The sequence below is a fragment of the Vulpes vulpes genome, chromosome 10 (assembly GCF_048418805.1).
Source record: "Vulpes vulpes isolate BD-2025 chromosome 10, VulVul3, whole genome shotgun sequence".
NCBI classification, from domain to species: Eukaryota; Metazoa; Chordata; class Mammalia; order Carnivora; family Canidae; genus Vulpes; species Vulpes vulpes.
In genome coordinates, this window is record NC_132789.1 from 3,209,833 (window position 1) to 3,236,956 (window position 27,124).

At 45.8% G+C, this 27,124-nt stretch overlaps 1 protein-coding gene across 1 annotated transcript in view; it reads right to left on the bottom strand.

Moving 5' to 3' along the window:
* Window positions 1-27,124, bottom strand: part of TMEM132C (transmembrane protein 132C) — a 303,059-nt gene that overhangs the window by 180,775 nt on the left and 95,160 nt on the right. Inside the window, exon 2 of the mRNA XM_072722665.1 lies at window positions 15,526-16,417. Within this exon, the coding sequence (XP_072578766.1) occupies window positions 15,526-16,417 (892 nt within the window). The remainder of the gene's footprint in view (window positions 1-15,525; window positions 16,418-27,124) is intronic.

A 27,124-nucleotide genomic window follows, 5' to 3' on the forward strand; every position in this document is an offset into this window, starting at 1 on the left:
GTCTGAAGATAGGACATTCTCGAAACCAGAGCAAAATCCCCAGGGGGTGCTTCTTAATCACTCTTTGCTCCATTAGGGAAGACTTCATTCTTATTCCACACAGATTTTCAGCCCGTGCCAGAACCCTGACAGAGACGCTCTCTGGAGATTTTGCAAATGCCAGGCACTTGGGGTGACTCCTCCGCTCTCCAGCCCGGGGACGGCTTCTCAGCAGCCGCCACAAGATGCTCCTGGTGAAAGCAGGGATGGGCTGAAGAGCCTGAGAAGACAGCTTGCATATGCCATCGGACTGGCCAGCTCTGCTGGGGGACACCGGCTCCACACCGCTCCTGGCCTCTCTGGAGGATACGGAGCCCCCTAGGACAAGGCACACCACCTTCAATGTCCTGGCCTCTGGTGACATCCCAGTGGGGCATGGCTCTCTCTGCCCCAAGTCTACTGAGGGCTCTGAAAGCACAATGACATGGCCGAGCTCAGACTAGGACGAGCAATGAGGGGCAGCGATCTTATCTGTGCCCTTTCTTTCTACCTGTTTCTTTGTTCAGTTCAAGTAGAATGCACATCCTTCGAAAGGTTTAAATTAGATGGCCAAAATGATAGCAATCTGGAGGCTAGGGGAAAAAAAGTTGCAGGAGTTTACATAACATTTCATGCAAAAAAAAAAAAAAATTCACCGATTTCCATAGCAACAGGCCTCCCGCCTGAGCTTCTGGAGACAATTCAAGAGGCAAGGAAGAACCATCAATGTCAGGTGACTGAAATTTCAGGGATTTGTCGGAGGCTTTTTCCAGATACAGGTAACTTTTTGTTCTTTTTGGACTAAGATTCTTCGTGGCTTCCAGTAACTGCAAGAGAGGGAGAGCCTGATAGAATGGCCTTTTCGCCTGACAATTTTAAAATATTTGGCTTTCAACCTTCTCCATCTCTGTTAGTTTGAAAAATACAATTTCTTACTGAATTCTCTGAATATCAACTTAAGGCCACTTCATGGACGTCTTTCCTCACAGTTAATTGTGGGATTTGTACTCAGGAGCAGTTGGGAAGCCAACCAAAGAACCCTCATCAAATCCTGTCTGCGCAGGTGGTGGAAGGACACAGGGTTGCCAAGCCCATGTTCCCAGTGAGCAGGAAAGGTACGTCCTGCCACAATCTTGGGTCAAAGAAGAGTGGAGTTTGTTTCTTTCTACAAGTACCTGAATGCGGCCCAACCTGAAAGCCAGAGCCTAATGTTGCCCCCTGCTCCAGCCACACAAATCCCTCAAGTGACGTCATTAACAGACAGAGGATAACAGAATCTGAAAACTCACTTAATTCATCATGAGAAAACTGAAAGAATCGCATCATAAATGTCTCTGAAACTTTCACCTAAATTGACAAAATGAAAAAAAATAAAATAAATTGACAAAATGTGCAATTCTCCCATGCGTACTTTTGCTTGCCTGTCTCTCTAGGTATAGACATTAAGAATTTCAAGCTGTTGGCAGTATTGGTTTCTTCTGAAAGCTTCTGGTGGTTTGCTGATATCTGCCTTGATTTTCCCATGAGACTTACTGGATGAGGGGCTCCCTGCACCCGGTACGACCACCCTTAACCAAGGACCTCTCCACTGACCCTATCACCAGAGAAGGTCATTTTGTGAAGTCCCTGATGGTTAGGACTTCAACATGTAGATTTTGCACACAAATTTAAGCAATAATACCTGGGAACTTATTCGAAATGGAAATTCTCTGGCCCCACTCCACATCTGCCGAGTCAGAAACTTTAGAAGTGGGGTCTGGTGATTGACGGTTTAAAGGTACAGTAGGTGATTCTTGTGCCCTTTCTAGGTAGGGAACCCTTGGTTTAAACTACTCCCGGCTGAGAGCTGCTCAGTGCAGCTGCAAGCCCCCAGCTCATGGATGCCCACCCCAGAGGAGCATCTCCATTCCGTGGGGGTTGAGGGTGAGTGGGGAACCTAGCCCTGGGGCTCCAGGCCCCACTGGCCTTGGTTAGCTGTCTGCACTGCTCCTTAGGCACATCCACATCAAGAGAATATTCCCTAATCAACAGGACTACTTCATAGGCTGTCCATTGATATGTCTCGTTGCCTTTGAAAACAAAGCCAGCATTTGTTCTCAGCTGCTTCTCTGTCCCTTTAAAGAGCACAGGAAATACGGGAAATTGTGTGAAGCTCAGGCCCTTTGTCCAGACACATCACTCCACTCCCACTCCTCCTGCTCTTTCTCACATGCTGGGCACAGGAGAAGTCTGAGACCCCGTGTGTTCCCTGTTTTCTCTGGAGAGAGAGAAAAGACGGTCACCGCTTTCTGGTCTTTCCAAACTTCTCCCACGTGTCTCTCAGTCCCTTTAGGGTCCTGCCAACATATAACCCCTTCCAGGTCCCATCTGATGCTCTCTTTCACCGTACCCTCAGTTTAGGAAAATTTTTATCTAATCTTTTGGAATAAGAACAAACCTGATAAAAATTTTTCCAATTTTTTTTTCCAGTTCAAAAGTTAAGGGTTTTGCTCTCTTCTTTCTGATTTGTGCTACAATATCTCATGCTTCATGGAAATCTGTATAATGTATGCCTGTTAGGCTTGAATCTTGGGAAGAACCATGGCGGGATAGGAACCACAGTGAGATGGAAATATCACTTATTAAATAAAAAATATGATCTCCCCAACAGAAGTTAGGCTGATGGATGGTTAAGTACCTTTCGTAGGTTGACAAGGAACGGGGGGATAGTCTCTTGAGCTCATTAGAGACTCTGTAGTCTGAGTGGTTAGTGAGAAGAAGGCCCATTTGCCTCCCTGACCCTGTAGCCAACAGCTCAGCTCAGCTCAGTGAAAACGGTGCCTCCCCACGGTCCATCTTCATGTAGCTGCCATGTTAGAGTCTCTTCTCCCCACTGTGCGTCTCAGGATGGCATAATTGGGTTTGTCAGCTGGATGCAGTCTTTAGCTCTTCCATCTGAGAAATGCTGACACTGATCTATCAGCTCTGAGAGCCAGTCCCGTGCCTAAGAAGCCTGTTCTGGGAAGTGCTCATTAACAGCTAATGAAATGAGTGTAATTGAAGTGTGATACACTTTCTGCCAATGTGATATCAAGGATGGACTCCGTCTTTGAATATACCTCTCTGATGTTATCAAAGCACTGTTCTTCTTCTATTCTTTTTTTTTAAAAGAAAGTATATTAAGACATACTTACTGCATAATATAAACTAACTAGATTAGGTCCTTGCTCTTTGGTAAACATGAAAATTGGCCTTGATTTTAATGGCTTATTGCCACGATATCTGCTGCCAACATCTGGGAGGAGTGTTGCAAAGAAACAGAGCCTCTTACACTGCTAGGCAAGGTCATTATGTTCCCAACAGACAGTTCTCGCCACATGCTCATGGGTACCTTCATGACTCACCGAGAACCACAGCTGGCTTCTAAGCCTGAGAGAAGGTGGGTTATTACCTGTGATCACAGCCATGCCCCACGTGCTCATCAACCATTCATTTTCCTCAGGGTTTCTCAATGCCAGCATCATTGACTGGCATTTTGAGCTGGAATATCCTTTGATGGGGGAGACAGAGGTTGTCCTGTGCATTTTGGGGTACCTAGCATCATCCCTGGCCTGTATACACAAGATATCAGAGGAAATGCTCTCCCAGCTTTGATAACCAGGTATGTCTCAGGATGTTCCCACATGTCCCCAGGGAGAGGGATAAACCGGGTCCCTGGTCAAGAGCCTTTGGCTTTTACGGAATGAAAGCAAGGGGATCCCTCCTCCTAAAGGAGGTAGATGCTACCATAGATATGGGAGTTTATCAGCATATTTTGGGGTGCATCTGGTGGCTCTCACCCAAGAGCAGCTGTAATATCTCTCTCTGTAACTTCGGGAAAAACATAATAATAATAAAAATAATAATGCAATAATAAACAATATTTATTAGGTGCTTAAAATGTGCCAAGCACAGGTTAAAATTCTATCCCACTGAAGCCCCCTAATATCCCTACCAGTAACTGCTACCATTCTTATCTTCATACAGAAACCGAGGCAGAGAGGGGTTGAGGAACCTGTCTGCATTGCACTGGGGAGAATGATAGATTCAGGATTTGAATTCAAGCATCCGTTTCTAGAGCTTACACCCCATCCCGATGCTACTGGTGGACATCTACCGCTCCTTCCTGCCCAGTAGGTAAACCCGCTGTCTTCTAGGACCTATATTTCAGTTTCCCCTTTGCCAAACACTCTGCCTCTGCACTCAGTGAACATGTCTTTAATGAGATTAATACACCCCTTGCAAACGTGAAGGGTAGCTGAGTGAATAAACACATTTAATTTGATCACAGTAAATGGAGTAGGGATGAGTACATGGCTTACACCAAGCCAAACAGACTTCACTTAAGCTCATCTATTACAAAAAAAAAAAAAAAAGTCCACTTACAGATTTTTGCTGTGGTGGCAGTGGTGGTAAAATACACGTAACACGAAGTTTACCATCTTAACCAATGTTAAGTGTACAGTTCACTGGTATTAAATACATTCATAATGTTGTGCAACCATCACCACCATCCACCTCCATAATTCATTTCATCTTGTAAAACCAAAACTCAGGGATCCCTGGGTGGCGCAGCGGTTTGGCGCCTGCCTTTGGCCCAGGGCGCGATCCTGGAGACTCGGGATCGAATCCCACGTCGGGCTCCCGGTGCATGGAGCCTGCTTCTCCCTCTGCCTATGTCTCTGCCTCTCTCTCTCTCTCACTGTGTGCCTATCATAAATAAATAAAATAAAATTAAAAAAAAAAAAAACTCAGCACCCATCCATCGATGATTCCCCCATTCCCTCCAGTCTCTGATGGCTGCACTCCTACTTCGTATCTCTATGACTGTGAATACTCTAAGTACCTCATATTACAAGAATCATACCGTATTTATCAGTTTCTGACTGGCTTATTTCACTTTGTATACTGTCCTCAAGGTTCATTCATGTTGTAGCAGGCATCAGAATCCCCTTCCTTCATAAGACTGATTCATATTCCATTGTATGTGTGCACTACACTTTGTTTATCCATTCATCTATTGATGCACATCTGAATTGCTTCCACTTCTTGGCTTTTGTGAGTAATGCTGCTGTGGGAATATGAATGTCCCTTCTAGATCCTGCTTTCAATTCTTTGGAGCATATACAGAGAAGTGCGATTGCTGGATCATACAGTAATTCTATTTTGAGATTTTTGAGTACTGCCATACTGTTTTTCAGCTGCACCATTTTGCATTCTCATCCTTAGGACACAAGGGTTCCAAATGCTCCACGTCCTCATTGATGCTTGTTATTTTCTGCCTTTTCAACAGCAGCCATCCTAATGGGTGCAAAGTGGCATTTCATTGTAGGAGATGTGTACTTTCAAACTCTAAATAAGTGTTGTATGAACCAGCAACCACTGGAGTCACAATGGGGGGAGCCAGCAAAGGTTGGGGACAGCATGAACACAGGGGTTTGGATGATGGAGTGAGAGAGACTGAATCTCAGAATGGGTTGTTGAAAGAACTGCACGGCATGTTGTGAATGATGACTTGCCAAACACTATGCAAACATCATTTCTAGAAGCCCAACAGGGCCATCCAAACAGCAGTCCCAGGAGGAGCCAGGTTGTGGCTTCTCAGGAGCAACGTGTCCAACCCAGGCAGAGTGGGTAAGAGCCTCTAAAAAGGCCTGTGGATTCCTTTATGTGGTTGTGAATTCTATTTCTTAAAGGTCTCCCTGAGAAATCCAAAAGAAGAGATGCTTTCTTCAGGAAAGCAGGTCTAAAGTGATCACAATACCAGAACAAAATGCAAGAAGATGTTGGCATTTTAGGGGAATGTGAGATAACAGTCTTCATCCTTTTCTATGCATTATCTTCCTTCACATGTGGCTCTATCCAAGTGTCAGCCACCATCCTGGTCTGAGCATGCTATCTAGCCAATGTTTCCGAGGTACAGGGACAGAATAAGAAAGCCCTAGGTGACATAAGTTAGGCTAAGGTAGCAAGGTCAGGCCTTGAAAATATGGGTTTGTCCTGGGGGAAAGAGGGCAAAGGACAATGGAACCCCGGCCATGGGGCTTTTGGGCTCATCTGTAGAAATGGCTGGTAATTGGGCCCGAGATCCACAGCCTTCCTCTCTCCAGCTTTGATCCCCTCCTACATGCTCTACCATATTCTCCTCTTGAATCCATGTCCCCATTTGCAGGATCCCCTCCTTTCTAAATAAAAAAAAGTGCATCACCCTTCTGAAAGTAGACTAGAGCCCAGCTGGCCACAAAGGACTTGTAAATACAAGAAAATATACTCAACATGTTTAGGGACGCGGGGAATGGGAGCTGAAACAGCAATGAGATTCCAAAGAAGGTTCCAAACAAGGAAGGTGTAATGCAATTGGAATGCTTTTTAAGTTAAGTAAGCCTTGTTTCCCTTTCTGAGATTTTAATTCACCCAATAATTCTTGGGGTTGCAAGACATAAATGGTTCAGATTTCCCATATGAAGGAATCCTGCAGTAATGTCATGACATCAAGCAAAGTGGCAGCAAATCAACACTTGAGAATACTCCAGGGGTGCCTCAGTGGCTCAGTCAATTGCTGTCAAGCTCTTGATTTCAGCTCAGGTCATGATTTCAGAGTCCTGGGATCAAGCCCTGTGTCAGGTTCCATGCTCGGCGGAGAGTTTGCTTCTTCCTCTGCTCCTCCCCCTGCTTGTGTTCTCACTCTCACTCTCTCTCTCTCTCAAATAAATTTTAAAATCTTTAAAAAAAAATCCCAGTATGGAAGCTCGGTCACTGGATTGTGTGACTCTTGATCTTAGGGTCAGGAGTTCAAACTCCATGTTGAGTATAGAGATTACTTAAAAATAAAAATCCTTTAAAATACCCCAGTATTCTGGGACACTGGAATATCTCATGCTCTTACTGCAATTGCTACTCACCCCTTAGCCTGCCTCTGCTCTCCAGAAATGCCCAGGTAGACAAGTCCCCTTATGCACGTGGTAAACTGCAACAGACACAGCTGTGATCCAGGAAGCTCAAAAACGAAGATGCCTTTTATTATTTTTATTTTTATTTTTATTTTTATTTTATTTTATTTTGAAAAGTAAGATGACTCTTAAATCAGTTAAAGAATGTGGAACAAAGGAGGCAGGCTTAGGTCAGGAAGCCTCTGCTTCCTTTCTCTTTTCCGAGAGCTGGAGTCAATTTTATGTGTAAATGTTTTTCCCACAACAGTCAAATGTCTCACCGAAGCCAGGCTGCCTGGCAACGCAGATGTGTTGTGGGGAGCCAGGGAGGGGGCCCTGGGCAGGAAACATTATTTCTTCACTTCTTCCCAAGCAGAAAGAAAATTGTTCCTTTTCTCTGTTCCAGAAGAATACATTTAAAATGACAAGCTGAACAAAATGAAAACAAACCTTTCCTTCGGAGACATTCAACAGGGAAATGAATTTTAGACAGAGTGTGGGAAAATGAGTTTCCAGAATTGTCTAAATTAGCTCCAAATCTGCAGGCAGTGCTACCCCAACTGTGTTTTGGGGTCTCCTCCTCATAATAAGTCTGGGACAGTCGGGTCATTCCCGAGAGCTCCACCTGACCCTGTAGACAGATGCCTGGTTGGAAATGAAGAGCCAAATCTTCCAGGGGCAAGCCAAGGATCTGGAAATGGTCTTTCAGGCCTCTTCATATCCTTGAACCCAAAAGGGATCAAAGAAAGAAGAAAAAAGCTCCCCCAAATTCACTTAGAACAGCATGGGCACGGGTTGTAGTCAGAAATCAGAGGAAGGATTTGAGAGCAGGTGCCACTATACCAGGCACAGAAGGTGCGTTTATCGAGTGGGTTAAGGCTCAGATCCCCATCTGTAGCTCCACTCTCCCACCAGCTGGAGCTGCCAAGGGGGCGCACAGTAATTCAGAAGATCCCAGGATAACATGGTGGAAGGCCTTGACATGCACGGGGTAGTCCTGTCCTCTCTGGAGTAGGTGGAAGGGTGGGCTACCCCTCACTTCATGTCCATCCAGGCCCCCAGAATGTGGCATCACTGGGAAACACGGTCTTTACAGATATAATTAGGTCAGGATCTCCAGATGGGATCAGTGTAAGGAAAAGTGAGGAGATTGGAGACATGGACACAGAGGGACACCCAGGGGATGGCGTGTGAGGACAGACTTGGGGTGGGGGCAATGCAGCCAGGAGCCGAGGCAGCTGTTGAATGAGCAAGAGGCAAGGAAGGATCCCCCCAACCCCAGAGGCCCTGCCAGTGCCCTGACGTCAGCCTTTTGCCTCCAGAACTGTGATAGACCATGTTTCTGATGCTTTAAGCTGCTCAGTTTTGGGTAATTTGTTACAGAAGCTCAAGGAAATAAATACACTCTGCTGCTTTGAGCCAGACTTAGATCAGGAGACACATCTCAGCCCAGGGTCACCATCAGATCTCCAGGCCTACAGGGTGACACTGAAATGTGAGTCTGTTGTCCACGTGTATAAGCCCAAAGGTTGCGCTCAAAGCCTGCATTCGTAGCCTCTCGGGGAAACCAGCAGACCCGGATGCCGGCTCTTGGGCCCTGTTGCCACCAGGAATCTGGCTTCTTCCATGAGAGTCATGTTTTCAGTCTCCACGCACACCGTGGCCCAGATCGCTACTTCAGTCTCTTCTATGGCCACACGATATTCCATTACACAGAGAGATCACATTTTGCTTATTTATTTGCTGGTTGATAGACATTTGGGTTGTTTCCATGTTTTGGCTATCATGGATAACGCGGCTGTGAACATTTGTGTATTTGTGTACGTTTAGTGTATAATGAAGTGTAAATGGATTAAATAGTGGAGTTCCTCAACTGGCTTCAGTCTATCAGGAAAGACACGCTCCGTGAATCCCACCAGCCAACCAGCAGTGGAAACCCAGCACTGTGCCCTTTGCACTGGGTTTACCTATAAAAGGTCTGCATCGCAGTCTGCATCGCAAAATCCTTCTAGAGGAGGGAGCAGCCAGTCAATGATCACTACCGGCATTCCCTCCTCATACATTTAGCATCTAGGAATGAGTCCACTGACATATACCATCCTGCTTGGAAAAAAATAACACTTCTCCCAATACCCCTGCATGCAAAGTCACTTTCGCTCATCTCTTTAAAAAGCCTCTTTCCTTGCTTCCGCCCCTTATCCTTTTATTTATTTATTGGAAGATGCTGGGAACGCAGAGCAGCTGTTAAGTGCACAGGACGTTGTGTTGATTTGGTTGGGGGGATGCCAGTTCTTAACGAGAATGAGCACACATGCAGCAGTCAAGCCGGAACAGAACTCGAGAGTCGGTAGCCCTGCATCCAAGGCCGTCTGTGCTCCAGCTGAGGGTACCTCCCCTGCTCCACCATTCTGTGACCCTGCCCTACAAAGCAACGGTTATTAAAGTAGTTGCGTGGCAGCATAGAGTGTCGCTCTCTGCTCCCTTTTTATTGTTCTGGGAAGCCTACCTCCTTCCTTCATAGTGTTTTACTTAAGAAAGAAAAATCCTCTCTTCGGATTTATGCCCCGAAGGCTCCATTATCAATGCTGGCACATGAAACCTACCCAGAAAAGACAAAGCAGCCCTGCACACTGCTGCCCTATTGTCAGGTGTTCCTGAGAACCATCACAAGGCCCCTAAGAAGGAACAGAGAGGGAAGTGTGTGGATTGCTGTTGCTACTTCCTTGCAGGGCTGGCAGGTGCAGAGGGCAGCTAGCTCAGGGGAAGGCTTGGTGGCCGGTCCAGGGCTGGCAGGACATGGAGCGCCAACCTGAGGTCCACGGGAGTCCAGGCACACGGAGGAACTCCCTAGATCTTCAGCTGTCACAGTTTGGTCAGTCTCCCATCACAGACAGTTCCTGTTTACACTCGATGATCCCTCTCTGAGCACATGTACAGTCAACTACCGGCCACAGTCCCTCGTCTTCAGAGGCCAGTGGAAGGCGCAAACAGACCTCCGGGACACATGATGACTTTAAGGTCACAACACTGATGGGAAAGAACTTCTCAAATGCTAACAGAGAACAGACTGGTTCAGCAAGCTGCTAGCCCAGATGAAGTGAAGCAATAATTAATTACAGGAGACTGAATGAACGGATGGAGGGACCCGCATCTTTGTGACAGACATTGTTGGTTCTTTAATATGTTGTTTTCCAGGCTGAAAGGAGCCCTTTCCTCCTCTCTTTTAAGACATTTATAACTTGCAACAATTTGATAAAGCATACAACTGTAAACACGGATTGAAACATTTTCCTTCTTCTCCCTACCTGATTTCTCTAGAATTTAGAAACTCTCAGCAGATGAATATCCTCACTCTTCATGACAAGATAAGTATTAGAATACGCTCAATGAAAATCTGTTCTTTTTGCAGTGGGATGCAATTAGAGAAGTCCATAGCCTGGTTTCTTAACATAAAAACACTTTAAAGTCTACCTAAGATCCCTTATTATCAGACAATTTTTAAGAACTGAGGCTGACTTTGAGAAGCCAGTGAAGCTCCTTGGATATGACCAGAGTTATTACTGAGTATCACATTTGGGAACAGAACCAGAATCAGTATCCTTACTACATTTATGTCAAAAATCCAAGTTTAATAGGACAAGTTATTTTTTAACAAACAAATGCATTTCACTGTGAATGTCTGTGATGAAAATGAAATAATTATAAAAAATTAAAAATTGTATTTCAGTTGGGAAACTGGAGCGTACCTATGATCAGACTCTCATTGTCAATTGTTTCTGAGGCTTGGTGCATGTAAACTCCAGAGAAATCACCACAACGGAATATACCCAGACAACCTCCATGCCAGCTGCCAGGTGGGAATGCCGGTGACATCACCAAAGGGTCAAATTGCCAACCAGGGTCTCGAGACCTGTGGAATTGAAGCCACCAACCTCATTCTACCCTCTGAAGATGTTTCCAACACAAATCAAGAAATTTTCTCAACTGGCTGCTTATGATCTACTTAGATTATCAACCTTTGCTTTTCTTATATTTCTAAAGAGATATCTCTTATTAAATGATTAATTGCTCCCATCAGACAGAGACCTGGTTTAGACCTGTTTATAGCACCATCTCCTAAAATAGAACATTTTCAAGTTCATCAGGCCCTAAGTGACCATGAGGATAGGTGGTTGCTAATACCTCATGCCATGGGTTCACTTTGACAGGTAAAACCTGACTCTGATTATAACCCATTTGAGTTGCTTAGTTGGTTGGGTCTTGGCTTCTGGGCATCTGCTCGGGGTGGGAGGGGTTCATTCCTTGGCAACTGTTGTCCAATAGTCATCCTATTGACCTGTACCTCCTCCCAGGGTCTTAAACGCTCCTCGGCAGTCATTCACACGTCAAACGACGTCCAGTGGGATCAGGCACCTTGAGGACCTCACTGACCCGACCGCTTGGGTGCGTGGTGCTGATGTACCTGTTGGAGCAGGGGAACGTGGGAGGCCCCCGCCTGGCTGCATTACCAGTGGTAGGGACGCGAATACCGTAGGAGCTGCTCACACTGTCAGTTTGCTGAGAGACAGACCCAAAGTGTAGAGGATGTTAAAATCATACACGAACAGAGCCCAGCCTTGAAAATTCCCTGAGCTGACAAACCCGGTTTCATCAGACAAGCAAAGCTTAATTCAGCTTGTTTGGCAAGACAAGCGAGGCCAACTTGACCTGGGTCATTGCTTGCTTATGTCTCGGAAAATCATACACAAGACTTAAATTGTTCCCCCAAATTGATAGGAGGTCACCACTCACCCCTTTGCTTTCATTTAAGAAAATCCTAACATCGTGAATAAGGCCTGTAAAGAATAGTCGGTCCCTGCCTCGGGGCTCTGAGAGCTGCTTTTCTAACATATATGCCAACCTCCCGCACCTCCCAAGCTTCATTCCAGGCTCTGCTTTGAGGGCTCCTCATGTGCAAATGGTCCTTTTGGTGCGTTCACAATAAACTTTTATTGACTACCACTTCAGTGTTCATTAGTTTAACTTCTTTTTTATCCCTGAACTTTGGATACAACAAAGCAAGCCTGTCCTCAGGTGTGGAGGACCATAAGCTACGTCCTTTGTCTTTGGAGGCATTAATTCAGTTACTGAGTGACGAGGCCGAGGCAGGGTGGCCTCCCCAGCTCTCCCCTCTAATGACTTTGCAAGGCCAAGACCAACTAAGGCAGAGTGAACATTGATTTGAAACAGGAAGATGTTCTGCAAACTCTAACCCAGAGCTTTGAGGAAGCAGCGGTCATCTTCTGCATCCCAAGGCCTTCTCTGTAGCATCCAGGCACATGGGGGTGGCAATGGGCATTTTCAGGACTGATGACTCCAGTTGTCAATGTATTTTGGAAGCCCTCACAATAGTGAGCAATGCCTCTGCTTGCTGTAAGAATCTCAGGAACGGATTTGATCATAAATCACGGATTGCCTTTAGATTAAATTCACGAAGTTACCAGCGAACAGCAGGCTGCTTCTTTGGGCCTACAGAAGACAGTATCATTTGTGAAAATGATCCTATCAGGGAAGCCTAGGCCAGGTTCCCAAATAGACTACTGGCCCTATAAAACCCCTAAAAAGTCCTAGCTGTTTCCAAATATAGCCTTGTCATCAAAGTCATCATGCAAGGTGACAAAGGAGAATACGTTTGGATTTCACAGTCAGTAGAGGGCTTTCAAGCTCTCCTGCAAATCCCCCAAATCTCTCGGTAGAAAGGTACCAACAAGGGCAGGACAGATTTCCCTGTGATCCAACCTGCAGCCACGGGTGGAGGCTGCTGGAGGCACGTGGGTTCCCATGAGCATGCGTTCTCATGTAGTGTCGCTATCCATGCCGTGTCTGTGTACATCCTCCTGCATTCTTTTACTGAATGTTTTATCCTTGAAATAGTTCATTTAAAAATGAAAATTACTTTTAACTAAGTTAAAATCACGTATGTTATCTGGAAAGAGAAATCCTGTTTCCCCCGTGGTCTGCCATCAGTCATGGCGGTGGCATCCTTCAGCCACACATCTGGGAGTCATTCTGGACTCCATGTCTCCTCTGCCTCTCCCCCAGGACTCGGGTGCATAGTTGGAAAGATCAGGAAGGCAGAAACAGAGATGCTGCACCTCACGGCAATAAGTGGCATCCACCCGAGAAGTTCGCCAGCACTGCTCTCTGTGCTCCAAAGCACTTGTCATTATAAACAAAACAGAACAAACCAAAAAACCAGTTTTGCTCTTTAAACAAAATTGTGGTGAAGTGGGAATCAATACAGCATGGAGAACAGACCTTGCTGTGGTTTTATGCAAGGCACGAAGTCCTTTTACTGCTAAAACAGAATTCAGCACTCAGGGAAGTTTGATGGATGTTTAAACACAACCCTGTTAGGGATATTCAACATTCATAGAAATACTTTTTTATGTTCCAGGCGCTGTTATAGGCATCTTACAAATAAATATTGGCCCACGAGGTCCTCCCGTCCTCGGAAGCAGGAGGTGCCATGATGACATCTGATGCAGAAATGAGGGGACAGAGGTACATGGAGGCCAGGTGAGCTGCCCACCATCCCACCACCATGCAGTGGAGGAGATAGGCTCAGAGCTGAGCCAGCTGAGTGCAGGACCTCGTCCTCACCACCCTTTTTGCCTGTGATGATGACAAATACAGAAAACAGCCCCTTCTGTCGAACACACCAGGTCTGGGGGCCCACCAGCAGCTGAAGGCCTTGCACCTGGGACCAGGGACCCAGTGGTTCACCCAAACCCACCCTTGGTAGACCACACAGCCTGCATTTCTGAAAGCAGAGTTAAGGATCAGTACAAGCACAAAGATAATTATGACTCTGGAATCCTAACACGTGTTAGTGGTACCATCCCTGACTTCTGCATCTACTTTCCAAAGCCAAGGCTGTATATATTTGTTTTACAATGAAATGACCTGAGGGACGCCTGGGTGGCTCAGGGGCTGAGCGTCTGCCTTCAGCTTAGGTCGTGATCCCGGGGTCCTGGGATCAAGTTCCTGCATTGGGGTCCCCACAGGGAGCCTGCTTCTCCCTCTGCCTGTGTCTCTTTCTCTCTCTGTGTCTCTCATGAATAAATAAATAAAACCTTTAAAAGAGAAAAAAACTGCCATCCTGGCCTCTCAGTTGTGAGGTTGACACTTCCACCAAGTCTCTGGCACCCTGACAGGGAGGTGTGTCCCCTCATACACGGTCAGCAGGTGCCTGCCTGGCCCCACTGAGTCTGAAGGTAGCTGTGATGGGAGTCCTCAAAGGGCAAAGTGTGCATCTTGTGAAAGATGGAGGATTTCATCACATCACTGATCATGATGTTGTGGAAGTCCTCAATTATATCCAGATCTCACTGGCAAGGGAGGATCTGGTAAAATTAGCCTACTTAAAAATTGCAAGAAAAAACTCCAAGGACGATGACCAGACAGACACATTAGGAAAGAATTATGAGAATCCCAAGGATGCAGAATTGCCTTGAGAAACATTGAAGCCTTTGAGTGCATTTTGTGAAAACAAACTCAAATAAAGCCTTTGAGAATGACCATTCTTAAAGTTATACAACAAAACTTACACAAAAAGGAATATGCTATAAAATAGTATCACTCTATTTTGCAGTTATTTTCCCAAGCAACTCATTCAACATGTGATTAATTTTTTTTTATTCCAATGCGGAGATGTAATTATTACCTAAATAAGTCTTTCCTCGCTAGAATCGGAAAATTTTTTTTTTATCATCTTTATCTTTTAAACAAGTCTCAAATATTTTCTCGTTATTATGAAATCCTGGCCCACATTTTAAGAGGATTTTCTGTAAGTGGCTCTTCTCCAATATGAATAATCCTCAGAAGGCAGACGCTCCCAGATGGACCTCGGAATCATCACACAGAGTGACAGAGCAGCCCTATTAGAACTTAAGCAATCTGCTGAGCCAGCAGTGGTGACGGCAGGTGGGTTATCCCATTGTTTCAATTTACTTTCTGTTCTTTCTTTTTTTATGAGATGGAATACCTCTGTGCAATAATTTTCTGTTGGCCAGACTCCTTTAATCACAGCTAAACCATGCTCAGGAACTGAGCTTCACCCATCCCCAGCCTGCCAACAAGAATCGCACCGAATTCTTGTTTAAAGGATGCTTCCTTGCCTTTTTTTCACGTATACACACAAAGTAAAATATTATAAATATCATAAACCCTATGTCTCTTCTTGGGCTCTGAGGAAATATGCTCTCAATCATGCAACAAGTATCTGTGTGTCTACGAAAAAATTCCAAGCTAAGGAAAGAATCCGATCCTTCTGCAAGTTCAATGACGAAAGAGAGAGTGATTTGATTACTCTTGCTTCTCTTGGATGCAGTTTCTGGCCCCCTCCTCCCACCCCCTGATCCACGATGGAAGAGGAACTGCTGAGTGCACCTGGGCAGCTGCAGGATCCAGCTTCACTGAGAAGCCGGAGCATCCCCCGAACGTAGCGAAACCCCAGGGATCCGGTGCCACCTCACCCTAGGCGCGCTCAAGAAGGCCCTGGGCCAGCCTGGGCACCTACCTCAGGATGAAAAGGTCCACGGTGGAGTTGCTGGCGATGGTGACGTAGGCGGTGACCACATCTCCTTGCTTGACGGGCCGGGAGGGCAGCCAGATGACCACGTTGCTGTCCAAACGCAGCTCGCTGAGCTGGGTGCTGTCCTGGGCCCGGTAGAGGCTGACGGCGCCGATCCTCTGCAGGTGGGGCACGGCCTCGTCTGGCCCGTCCTTCCCGGGCCGGATGGCGTTGTCCTTCCTGACGTCGCCGCCGCCCGCACAGTCCCCGCGCGCATCCCCCGGCTGCACGGAGTAGTAGAGCTCCACGGGGCTCCCCTCGGGCGGCCCGGGCGCCCGCTTCCTCCCGGCCACCACGGTGGGGGGCCCGAACCAGGCGGCCAGCAGCTCCAGTTCGGCCACGCACAGCCCCAGGGCGCCCTGCAGCCGGCAGCCGGCCCGCACCTCCCGGGTCTCCCGGAAGGCGAACAGCCGCAGGCAGGGCAGCCGCTCGCCGGGGCTCTGTGCCGCCCAGTCCCGGCCCAGCAGGTGGAAGAGCACCTGCACCCGGGGCCGGCTCAGGTACACCTTGTCCCGCAGGATGTGCGCCCTCAGCCTCCAGTTGAGGGAGAGCTTGCTGGTGGCTCCGAAGGGGCTGGAGGGCAGCAGGAGGTCCTGAGGCACCACCTGCTCAATGGAGAAGGGCCCGTAGCTGGCGTTGAGCACTGGGGGCCGGTTGGCCTTGTAGGTGAAGAAGGACTCCACCCTGGTGTGCAGGCTGGAGTTGCGCAGGACGTCCTGGTTGGCCTCCTTCAGGAAGAAGGAGGTCTCTGCTCCAAGGATGTGGTAGCTCACAGGCAGGAAGGGTGGCAGAGAAGAGAACCGCGGCACATTGTCTGTGATCCCCCGGCCCTCGATCACTGCAGAGGACAAAGAAAGAAAAGAAAAAAAAACGAAGATGAGGTTAGGGCTGGACTCCTTGGATAGGAAGTCTATAAGCAATTTAGAAATGAGGATGAACATTCCAGAGCTCACATGGCTAGTATTTTCATGGTCCTCCTGGGATAGGCCAGTAAAGGACTATACGATCTGCAAAATATATACTTGTATTAGGGGGAGGCTAATGAGATGTGGATGTTTGTATATTAGGAATGGTTAAACAGTGACAATTACATAATTCCACCGAGCAGAAAGCTGGCAAGATATCCACGAGTGTGAAGTTGGGATGTTTATTAATAATTTGCATGAGTTTAAAACATATTTAATGGCATGAGTACATGAATAGAAAAACAGACCAATGGAACAGATGAGTCCCCAAATACATTCATGTACATCTAGAAATTTATTAGCATGTGATACAGACAGTATCCAAATCATCAAGCAAAGAGAGATTTTCTCATAAATGGTTCTAGGACAACTGGCTAGCCACTTGAAACAAAAGATGAAATTAAAACAAAAGATACAATTAGATCCATACCTCACACCACACACAAGAATAAATGTCAAGTGAATCAGTAATCTAGATATAAGGAAATAATTTATTTTTGGTACTAAAAGAAGACAATGGATGAACTCCTTTATCAGCTGAGTGTAGGGAAAGCTTTCTAATTACAACTCAAAATCCAAATGCAATTTTAAAAAATTGATAAACTTGCTTATGCAAAAAAAATAATGATCTTTTGCATAACAAAAAATTCATAAAGCCAATAGGAAACACAGCACATAGGGAGACAGTGGCTTATGGCACTTGACCCAGCCTGGGGATGGACTCTGTTTGGTCCATTGTATTTTAGAAGATCGATAAGATGGGAACTATCTTGAACAACTGGGAATTATCTGGGTTTCCAGCTTCTCTTTACACATGGGAGGGCCTGGCAACATTTAGGTATTATGCCCACCTGGTAACAAGGGGTGAAGTCATTCAGTAGGCCATGGCACTCAGTGAAGTTACTTCCTTGTAACTGCACAGGTGCATCTAAGTCAGAAAGCCCTGACTGCAATCTGCACGGGCTGGGGCTCAGTGCTGAGATAGGGAAGAGCATCACCACTACCTTCCTGACCTTCTCTGCCCATTGCAGACATGGACAGTAGTACAACCAGCAGGCTCCTTGCCGCCTAAAGGTTCTTCTCTGTAAAGATTCCCCATGGCTTTCACCTATACTGTGGGAAGTTCACTAAGGACTCCCTACCCACGCAGGACAAACAGGTTAAAATGCCCAATGGCTGACTTTGCAAAGCCCTCAGAAGCCCACAGCCATGCCTTTGTCTTTGAAAACCAGCCCAGATATTTGCAAATGACACATCAGATTAAGGGCTATTATCCAAGATTTATAAAGAATTTACAATCTTAACACCCAAGAAACAAAGAGTTCAGTCAAGAAATGGGCAAAAAACATGAACAGACACATCTCCAAAGAAGACAGAAAAATGGCCAACAGACATACGAGAAAATGCTCAATATCCCTCAGCAGCAGGGAAATACATATCAAAACCACAATTAGATACAATCTCACACTGGTCATAATGGCTAAAATTACCAAGTCAGGAAACAACAAATGTTAGTGAGGATGCAGAAAAAGGAGAACCCTCTTGCACCATTGGTGGGAATGCAAGCTGGTATAGTCACTCTAGAGAACAGTGTGGGGGTTCATCAAGAAGTTAAAAATATAGCTACCCTATGATCCAGAAATTATGCTACTGGCTATTTACCCCAAAGATATAGATGTGGTGATCTGAAGGGGCACCTGCACCCCAATGTTCATAGCAGCAATGTCCACAATAGCTGAACTGTGGAAGGAGCCACGATGTCTTTTGACAGATGAATGGATAAAGAAGATGTGGTCTTTATATACAATGGGATATTACTCAGCCATCAGAAAGGACGAATACCCACCATTTGCTTCAACGTGGATGGAACTGGAGGGTATTAAGCTGAGTGAAGTAAATCGGAGAAGGACAATTATCATATGATCTTACTCATACGTGAATATAAGAAACAGTGCAGAGGATCATAGAGGACAAGAGGAAAGCTGAATGGGAAGTCATCAGAGAGGGAGAAAAAGCATGAGAGATTCTTAACTCTAGGAATCAAACTGAGGGTTGCTGGAGGGGAAATGGAAGGGGGATGGGGTAACTGGGGGATGGCCATTGAGGAGGGCCAATCATAACATGATGGGCACTGGGTGTGATATGCAGCTGATGAATTACTGACCTCTATCTCTGAAACTAATAATGTCCTATACGTTGGCTTATATTTAAATGGAATTTAAATGGAATTTATATTTTAATGGAATTTAAATGGAAAGAAAAGAAAAGAAAAAATCAGCCCAGAAACATAAGCGGGTCCCCATTCAGATACTGTGGGAGAGTCCAGTTGTGTCTACTCCGGCTGCTCCAGCCTCCCCTGCTGGCCTTCCTCTTGATGGCAGCAGGCACAGCCCATCCAGCATATGGGGCGGCCTGTGCCTCTCTCCTCTGGAAGCTCCCCTTATCCTTTTCCCGGCAGGGACACTGGCTAGCAGATCAAAGCTGCCTTTGGTGGGGCTGCAGCCAAACAGGGCCTGGGTTGTCAAGATGGCTTTTCAAAGAAACAGCCTCCTCCCTTGTTCTCTGCCAGAGGCTTTGTTCTGAGGCCACCAGGAACAAGGGTGCTTGCCCTTCTCTCTCTGGAGGGATGTCTCTGCACTTCCATTTTAACCCTCTCATTCCAGAACCTGCTTAAATCACCCTCAGAAGGCCTTGACAAAGTAGAGCATTCCAGAAAGAGTACTGACTCCAGGTCCTTAAAAAAGCCATCGATTACTGAAGCAACTCACAATATTTTGTAAAAACCGAACTAAATTGCCACATCAGATGTTTTATTCTAGTGTACTCAATCCCTCTCCAAAAAACCTCTTAAACCTTGAAGTGTGGACACTGAGAGACTGATTTGTTTGGGGCTCTGGAGGCCACAGGTTCTTGGAAGGAGCAGAGCAGGATGCTAGGGCCCACTTGTGACAGATGCACCTCACCGCAGGAAGCACTACCAACAAGCCTTCTCCACGTTCTTCACTCTCCCTTTGTGTAGGGATTCCTTTTTCTTACTTTTTTGGGTTCCCCAGAAGAAGCCTAAAATATGAATCTCTTATTTTTAAATAAATGCTGAGTTTGTTTTCTACAAAATAAGCTGGAGTGGGCTTTCTGTCCAGCTGTCTCCTCTCAGGATTCTCCATTATTTAAGTAGGTCACTGCTTTCTCCTTCTCATGAACAAAAAGTGCCTCACTCTTACCTTCCTGCTAAACCCAGTTCCGAATTTCTCATTCATGAGAGATTTAACATGAGCAGGAAGAGACAAACATGATGGAAAAGGAAGTGGGTCTAGTATGGGTCTAGTTAAGGGCATGATGATTGGCCAGGGAGGCACTGAGTATTGATCTACTTAGCCATTATGGGATCTTGAGCAAAGTCTTACCTTCTGGGAGCTTCGGTTGCCATGGTTAGATGAATGGATGGATGCATGCATGGATGGATGGATGGACGGAGAGACAGACACGGGGGTGGATGGATGGATGGATGGATGGGTAGGTGAAGAGACAGATGGGTGGACGTGGGTGGATGGATGGGTGCAGAGGTAAGTAGACAGATATATAAATAGGTAGGTAGAGCCAGATATAAGGGATATCACGGTAGCTGTGTAGAACAATTAAAAATGGCACTAATTCTCCTTCTGTATCTACTGCTTTTGCTTATGGCTCTGCAAACCTCCCTCTAAAAGGAAGAGTCTATTGACCTAGTCCTTGAATCTATGTGGGCTGTGTCATTTACTTTGGCCAACAAATATGTCGGAGAGAATTTTAAGGGCAGTGAAAATACTCTGTATGATACTGCAATGGTGGACGTGTGTCATTATACATTTGTCCAAACCCACAGAATGTATGCCACCAAGAGTGAACCCTAAAAGTAAACTATGGCCTTTGGGCACATAGGAATTCCTGTACCTTCCTCTCAATTTTGCTGTGAATCTTAAACTGCTCTAAAAAAATAAAGTCTTCAAAAAACAAGAATTTATTGAGCATATACATGCCCATGACTACCAGGAACATCTCCCTGCACATGCAATGCTTCCAACTGAAGATGGTGTTGCCTAAGCTCCAGACCCTCAGACAGCACTTTCATGACATCAGCCAGATATTTATGCATTGCTAATCAATCAACGATTTTATCAATAATTAATAATTTATTAAAATAAATACTTAATCAAATATCAGTGAATTAATTAATACATTTGTTTAGAGAATCCCTGTATAAATAAAACAGAGGCTCCCGTGATCCAAATCGCTGCCAGTCTACAGCTCTGAGCCTGACATTGACCATTTCTTTGTTAAATGGAGAGGTGACTAAGTGTAAGGTGCTACAGATACAGACACACCACGATGAGACTTTCTCCTTGACGAAATTCAAAGAATTTAAACAGAATTGAAAAGGGAATCGCTTTCTCGTTTGTGAGACTCGTGTGGCTTCACACCCTGTCCATGTACCTCAAAAGCCAACCCCGTGGACGCTCATGAGAATGGCTCCCCCAGGACCCGTGCCCTTCTGCACCCTACTGTGCTGTGACTCTATCACCTCCACTCATTTCACACTTTGAGGAGTCTCCGTCCAGCAGATGAAGGAAGCAGAGGTGATTATCAGCTTTCCTTGTATTTCTTTCCTGAAATCAGCTTCATCTGCTGATTACCGGGGGACCACCCTGTGGCTGCCAGGACCCAGTGAGCACAGACAAATATCCACCATCTCATTCTGGTTCATCTGCTCACACTGTCTCCCAGAAAGATAGGATTATTCGGTAATTTTTATCGATCTGCAACAATAACCCCAGAAAAGTCTGACGCTGGTTTCCTAAGGCCACAGGAGAGGGGAATGGGGTAGCAGGTGACAGCTGGCCCTTTTTATCTGGCCTCCCCGTTGACAGCACGTTCATTTGTGGTCTCCCTTCCTGTTTATCCATTTTCTTTATCTGTGTCGCCTGTCAGTGCTGGGGATATTGTGTCCTCCATCAGGTGTTCATCAGAGAACTCCACGGCAAAGCTGCTGCCGGAAATTGAGTTTTTGAGATTGTAAGATAGTGAACACAGGAGAAGTCCGTGTCACTTAGCACCCAGACAGAACCACGCTGGGGGAGATGACCCTTTCAGCCAGCAGGACGCGTCACCTTCATCATGACACTCACGTGTGGGTGTGTCGATGGGGCGGATTCTTCAGAGCTGGTTCTCTCTGGGCTGGGATGGGTAGGTTGGCCAGACTGGAGAGAGGACCCCCAGGAGGGGGCACGGGCAGCAGGAGAGGCTCGGGACCTACCCTGGCGTGTGAGGAGCAGGGCAGGGGCCCAGAGCTCGCTCTGAATGGAGTAAGCAGTGGATGCCCTCAGGGTACTTGATAAAAATACAAGGTCCATTTCTCCTCTGCAATTAGGAAATGTAAAAAACAAAAACCCTGGCGCAGGCCTGTTTCAAGGACTATCCAGAGGGGACGGGTTGATACTGCCTTTGGTTGCGCACCCACGTATGCACGCTGTTTGCTTTTGAAAGCATGGTCTGAGAGATTAAAAACAACAACAACAAAAGGAGCAGATATCTGTTCATTTTATAAACAGGAAAGCATTCACCTAGAAGAGTTAGTGTATTTAAACTCTAAGGGAAAAAAAAATCACTGGAATAACCGAAATGCACGAGTGGTATTGTTTTACGCTGCGTAAAGCATTCTCAGCTAAGGGCCACCTTGTCCCTGAGAGCCACCTGGTAATTCCTGAAAACATTTCTGATTCTCACAACTGGTGGCAGGGGGTGCTCCTGGTATCTAGAGGTAGAGTGAGGCTCACAGGACAGGCCCCCAGCACGGAACACTGTCCAGTCCAAAATAGCAGCAGCACCGGGGCTGAGAGAGCCTGATCTAACTTGACTCACGTACAAGGTGTGTGGTGCTTCATTGAAGGTACAGAAGACACAGAGTAAGGGTTTTGGCCAAACCCTACTCAATTCAGGGAAGGAAAGGTATCCTTGTGGTTTGAGGGCCTTCCTGACATCAGACAAAATCCAAGGAATCCCTGCTCCACAATGTACTAGATAAAGATTTCATTGTTTTTTGTTTTGTTTTGTTTTGTTTTGCAAATACCTTAAAATTTTGAGCTTCAGAATCCTCATTTTTATAAAGGGAATCCTATCACAACCCATTTACAGAAGGCAATGTACGGAGGGTGCTGTTGCTATTATATTATCCTTCCGAGTCTGATTACTATCACCATGATTCCAGGCATGCTCATAAGTTATAGCAGAGAGTTTTCAAGGCCACAGAGATGCAGAAAGGAAGGGGAGGGGCCCCCATCTGTGTGAGAAGATCCTGGCACCCAAGGTGGCGGGTGGGCCCTTCTGCGAGTCCAGGGGGCCACGCTGCCCCAGATGCTCCCACTGACCCACCTAGTATCCTTTCCCCCCGGGAAACAGAGCCCACCTGTCTCTATTCACCTCAAGGAAAACCCTGATGGGATTTCATTCCAAGTCCCCACCGCTCACACGAAACACAATCCGGCTGGAGTATTCTGAGGTTTTCTTCCCTCTCCAGGCTTGTGATTTATTAACATTCTCCAGACACAGAATGTCTCTCTCTGCTAAATATGGCTCATTGTTTCTTTTTTCTTAAAACAAAAGGCACCTTGATAAATGGATTATTTTATTTCAATGCCTCTTCTGAACAAGCCCCTGAATACCCTTTGCTGAAATTACAGAGTGTGGTTTGCAATTTCGGAACAGAGAAACTCTGCCTTAAAAGAGCAGGTACTTATCTCGCCCTCCGAGCCCCTGAGGGGATACCCCCTGTTTTTCTGGGAGAACTCCATAATCATCTTCAGGTGTGACTCAATCCCTATCCCAGCCCCAGGAAAGCAAAAGACTTAGGCTTTTCAAAGACAAATTCTCTAAAACACCTGGAATCTCAGACTCACTCAGCATGAGAACGGTGCCTTGGGTACACACACACCAGGGAAATATTTACTAGGGAAAGCCATAAATCTGAAGTGCAACGTTTTAACTGCACTGCACTCACAGTTCCTGAAGTTGAGCTTGGCGAATAGCATGGTGGCCATGTGGCCGAGCCCTCCACACCCGTGTCCCTGGGTGTGGCTTGGACCCCAGGTCCCGAGGGGGCTCTGGGGCTTAAGCTGGGGTTCCCCTAAGAGAAGTGCTCCCCACTGAGCTGGTGGATTCGTTTCCCACTGCTGCTAGAATAAATTACACAAACTCAGTAGCTTAAAACTGAAAAAAAAAAAAAAAGTATTTTTATAGTTCTGCAGTTCTGAACGTCTGAAAGGAAGGTATGGGTAGGGCTGCATTCCTGTGAGTTCAGGGGAGTATGTTTGTTTGGCTTTCCCACTTCTGAGAGGCACCCACAGTCCTTGGCTCCTGGTCCATTCCTCTTTCCTCAAAGCCAGCAGCTCGAAGCTTCTCTTCCCTCTGACCTCCTGCCTCCCTCTCACAGGGGCCCCAGTGACGAAATCCCATCTCAGATCCTGAAATGAGTCACATCTGCAAAGTCCCTTTGGCCAAGTGAGGTCACATATTAGTAGGTTCTGACAGTTGGGGCGCAGACGCTTCAGCCCAGCATGCGTGGCATTCGGGGGAACCATAGAGGCATTTCCGAGGATCCCCAAGGTCATTCAGACGGCGGGTTCATGTAGCTTTGCTACATGTTCCAGGTCTGGCACTGACTTCTGGGGGTCCCACTACATATTCACAATCTACTATAAATAGCCACCAACAAGCTACCTCAAATGGCTACAAAAACAGTGAGCAAGGGGTGATAATTCTGTATATTGTACATTCTCCAGTATTGCAACTACTGGGGTGAAATAGTACTTTGATTTGATAAAACTTTAGTGAAAAAGTGTTTATCCTTTTAGGAAATTACATCAGCAATGCCCAATGTGTTTGTGAATGCAAGTTGTCCAGACTTGTCCATGCCAGTCAGAATCTGTGGCTGACACATCCACGGGGCCTCCAAATACAGGGCAGGTACCTGCCTACTACATCCGCTCTCCTAGGACACACATTAAGATATTATTTTACTACAGATTACTCTGCTCATATTTTTCTGGTCTATGACAGGGCACTGTGCAGATTTGTTTCTAATCATATATGTAAGTAGGTTGTCAGATTACAAATTTAGGGGTGCCTGAGTGGCTCAGTTGGTTGACCATCTGACTCTTGATTTCAGCTCAGGTTGTGGTCTCAGGGCTGTGAGATTGAGCCCTGAGGGTGGAGCCTGCTTGAGATTCACTCTCTCCCCACCCCCACCATGCTCTCTCTCTCCAATAAATAATAAATAAACCTGTTAAAAATATTACAAATTTAATTTTATGCTGTATAATGGTGAGGATTCAAACCACTGGTCTAATCCAGCGGTTGGCAATTTTTTTTAAAGGGCCATATAGTAACTATCTTGGGTTTTGCAGGCTAAGAGGCAAAATCGATATTACATAGGTACCTACACGCTCATTTACGTGAAAGCCATTTTTGCTATGGGCACACAGAAATGGGTGAGAGGCCAGATAAAGCCCATGATGCCCTATTTTGCCAAGAAACCAAACAGGTAATTCTAAACCTGTTTCCAGCAACTTGTTCAGTTATGCATAGGCCTAAACAAGTGGTTCTCAAATAAGGAGCACGCTGGCCACCAGGGAGGCATTTGGCAATGTCTGGGGATATTTCTGATTGTCGTGGTTGGTGTGGGGGGTGTTACTGACATCTCATGGGTGGAGGCCAGAGATATGGCTCAATATCTTCCATGTACAGGACAGCACCACTACACAGAATCATCTGGCCAAAGGCCAACAGTGCAAAGGCTGGGGAGCCATGCCCTGGACCAGTCAGGACCAATGAGCTAAGAAAAGGGGTTTGCTGGGGCTCCTGGGGAAGAAGTGCCCTCACATGCAAGAGAACCAGGGAAGCAAATGTCTTTCTCTCCAAAGGCAAATGAGAGACCGGGTGGCCCCATTAATGCTGTCATCCATCCCAGAACTATGAGTGAAATCCCCACAGACACAGTCAGCGATGGCGGGCACAGCAGAGGGATGTGTGAGTAGGTCTTCACAACAGAGAGGGAGCAAGGCCTCAACACACCCTGAATCTTGCTTCCCTGCCACTCTTACTGTTAGGTTGATCAATGGACATCTATCGTGCATCATTGTTTTCTTCCAGCCAAAAGTCTCTAAAATGATACATGTAGGCTTTGTCCAAACGGAGTTTATTGGCTTTGCATGTCACATAAAGAAGAGATGAGTATGCTTTTCTGTCAGGGTCTGGATAGTAAATATTTTAGGCTTTATGGACCAAGTGGTCTCTGTAACCATTCAGCCCTGCTATTGTATCATAGGAGCAGCCAGCGGCAGATGTCAACACATGACTGTGTCCCTGTTCCAATAAAACTTTATTGGTGGACACTGAAACTGGCATTTCATAGAATTCTCACATGTCAGAAACACTGTTGTTTGAAAAATGATTCTTGAACACTTAAAAGTGTAAACACATTCTCCCTTTCTGGGCCCTCCAAAAATAGGCAGCAGTCCGAATGTGGTGTGGGGGCTGCCCTTTGCTGACCTCTGACAAGGACGAAGACCTTCCATAAGTTGTGTTTCATGCAGATGATGGCTTTCTTGGTGTTTTCCTCGGGGCCCTTTATAGTATGAATTATACACCAGGTTTAGCTCATTGATCCAAAATGTAAACACGGCTTTTTACTATGCTTCCAAAACAGCTTGGATATTGAAGCAAAAAAAAAAAAAAAAAAAACAAAATTGATCAAACATCAGAAGGGATTTAGAGTTGCATAATATAAGCCTTTATAGCAGAATTTAAATCGCTGCATTTGCCGCTCATATAGCTTATGGTTTGAGGATGTTTAGCTGTGTCTATTCAAAGAGAGAGGCATCTATTTATCACAGATGGTGGTATTATTTATGATGGAACCTTACATTAATCCTGAGAGTTCCAATTATCTCAATTCATGCCAATAAAAGAGAACAGCATTCCCGTTCTTTACGAGGGTCTTTTTCCTCAAAAAGAAAGCTTATTTTTAATATAGCCCACATATTTTCTTTCCCACTAATTACAGATAATTAAAAAAAAAAAAAACTCTTCGCCATCCCATTGAGTCATCCCATTCTCCCCACATATGAATCCCATTTGCCTGCTAGTTAGCATCTGTAGTTTTGTTTGGTTACACCAGTATTTAGGATGATTATATTAATGAGAAGTCTTAGGACACAAAGTAGAAAATGCTTTCCTGATGGCGAAGTAAACAAAAAGAAGAAAGAATACACCAGAAGATGAAAGCTATTTTCTCTTTCATTATACAGTCTTTAACTTTTCTCTCGTGAAAGGAGACGTTTGCTCAGAGCCTCCCTAGGAGAAGGGAGAATGTATAGTGAAAAATTTTTACAAAGCAAAGAGAAAAAAGAAATCCCTAAAACAGAAGATGAAATCTCCACCTCATGAATCCTGCATCATTGACCCAGAAGGTTGGAAACAGTAGCCTGTGGGTCTGGGTGCTCATCTTCTCCCTCTCATACCAGGTGCTCCTTTAAACCTTCGGTGACCCT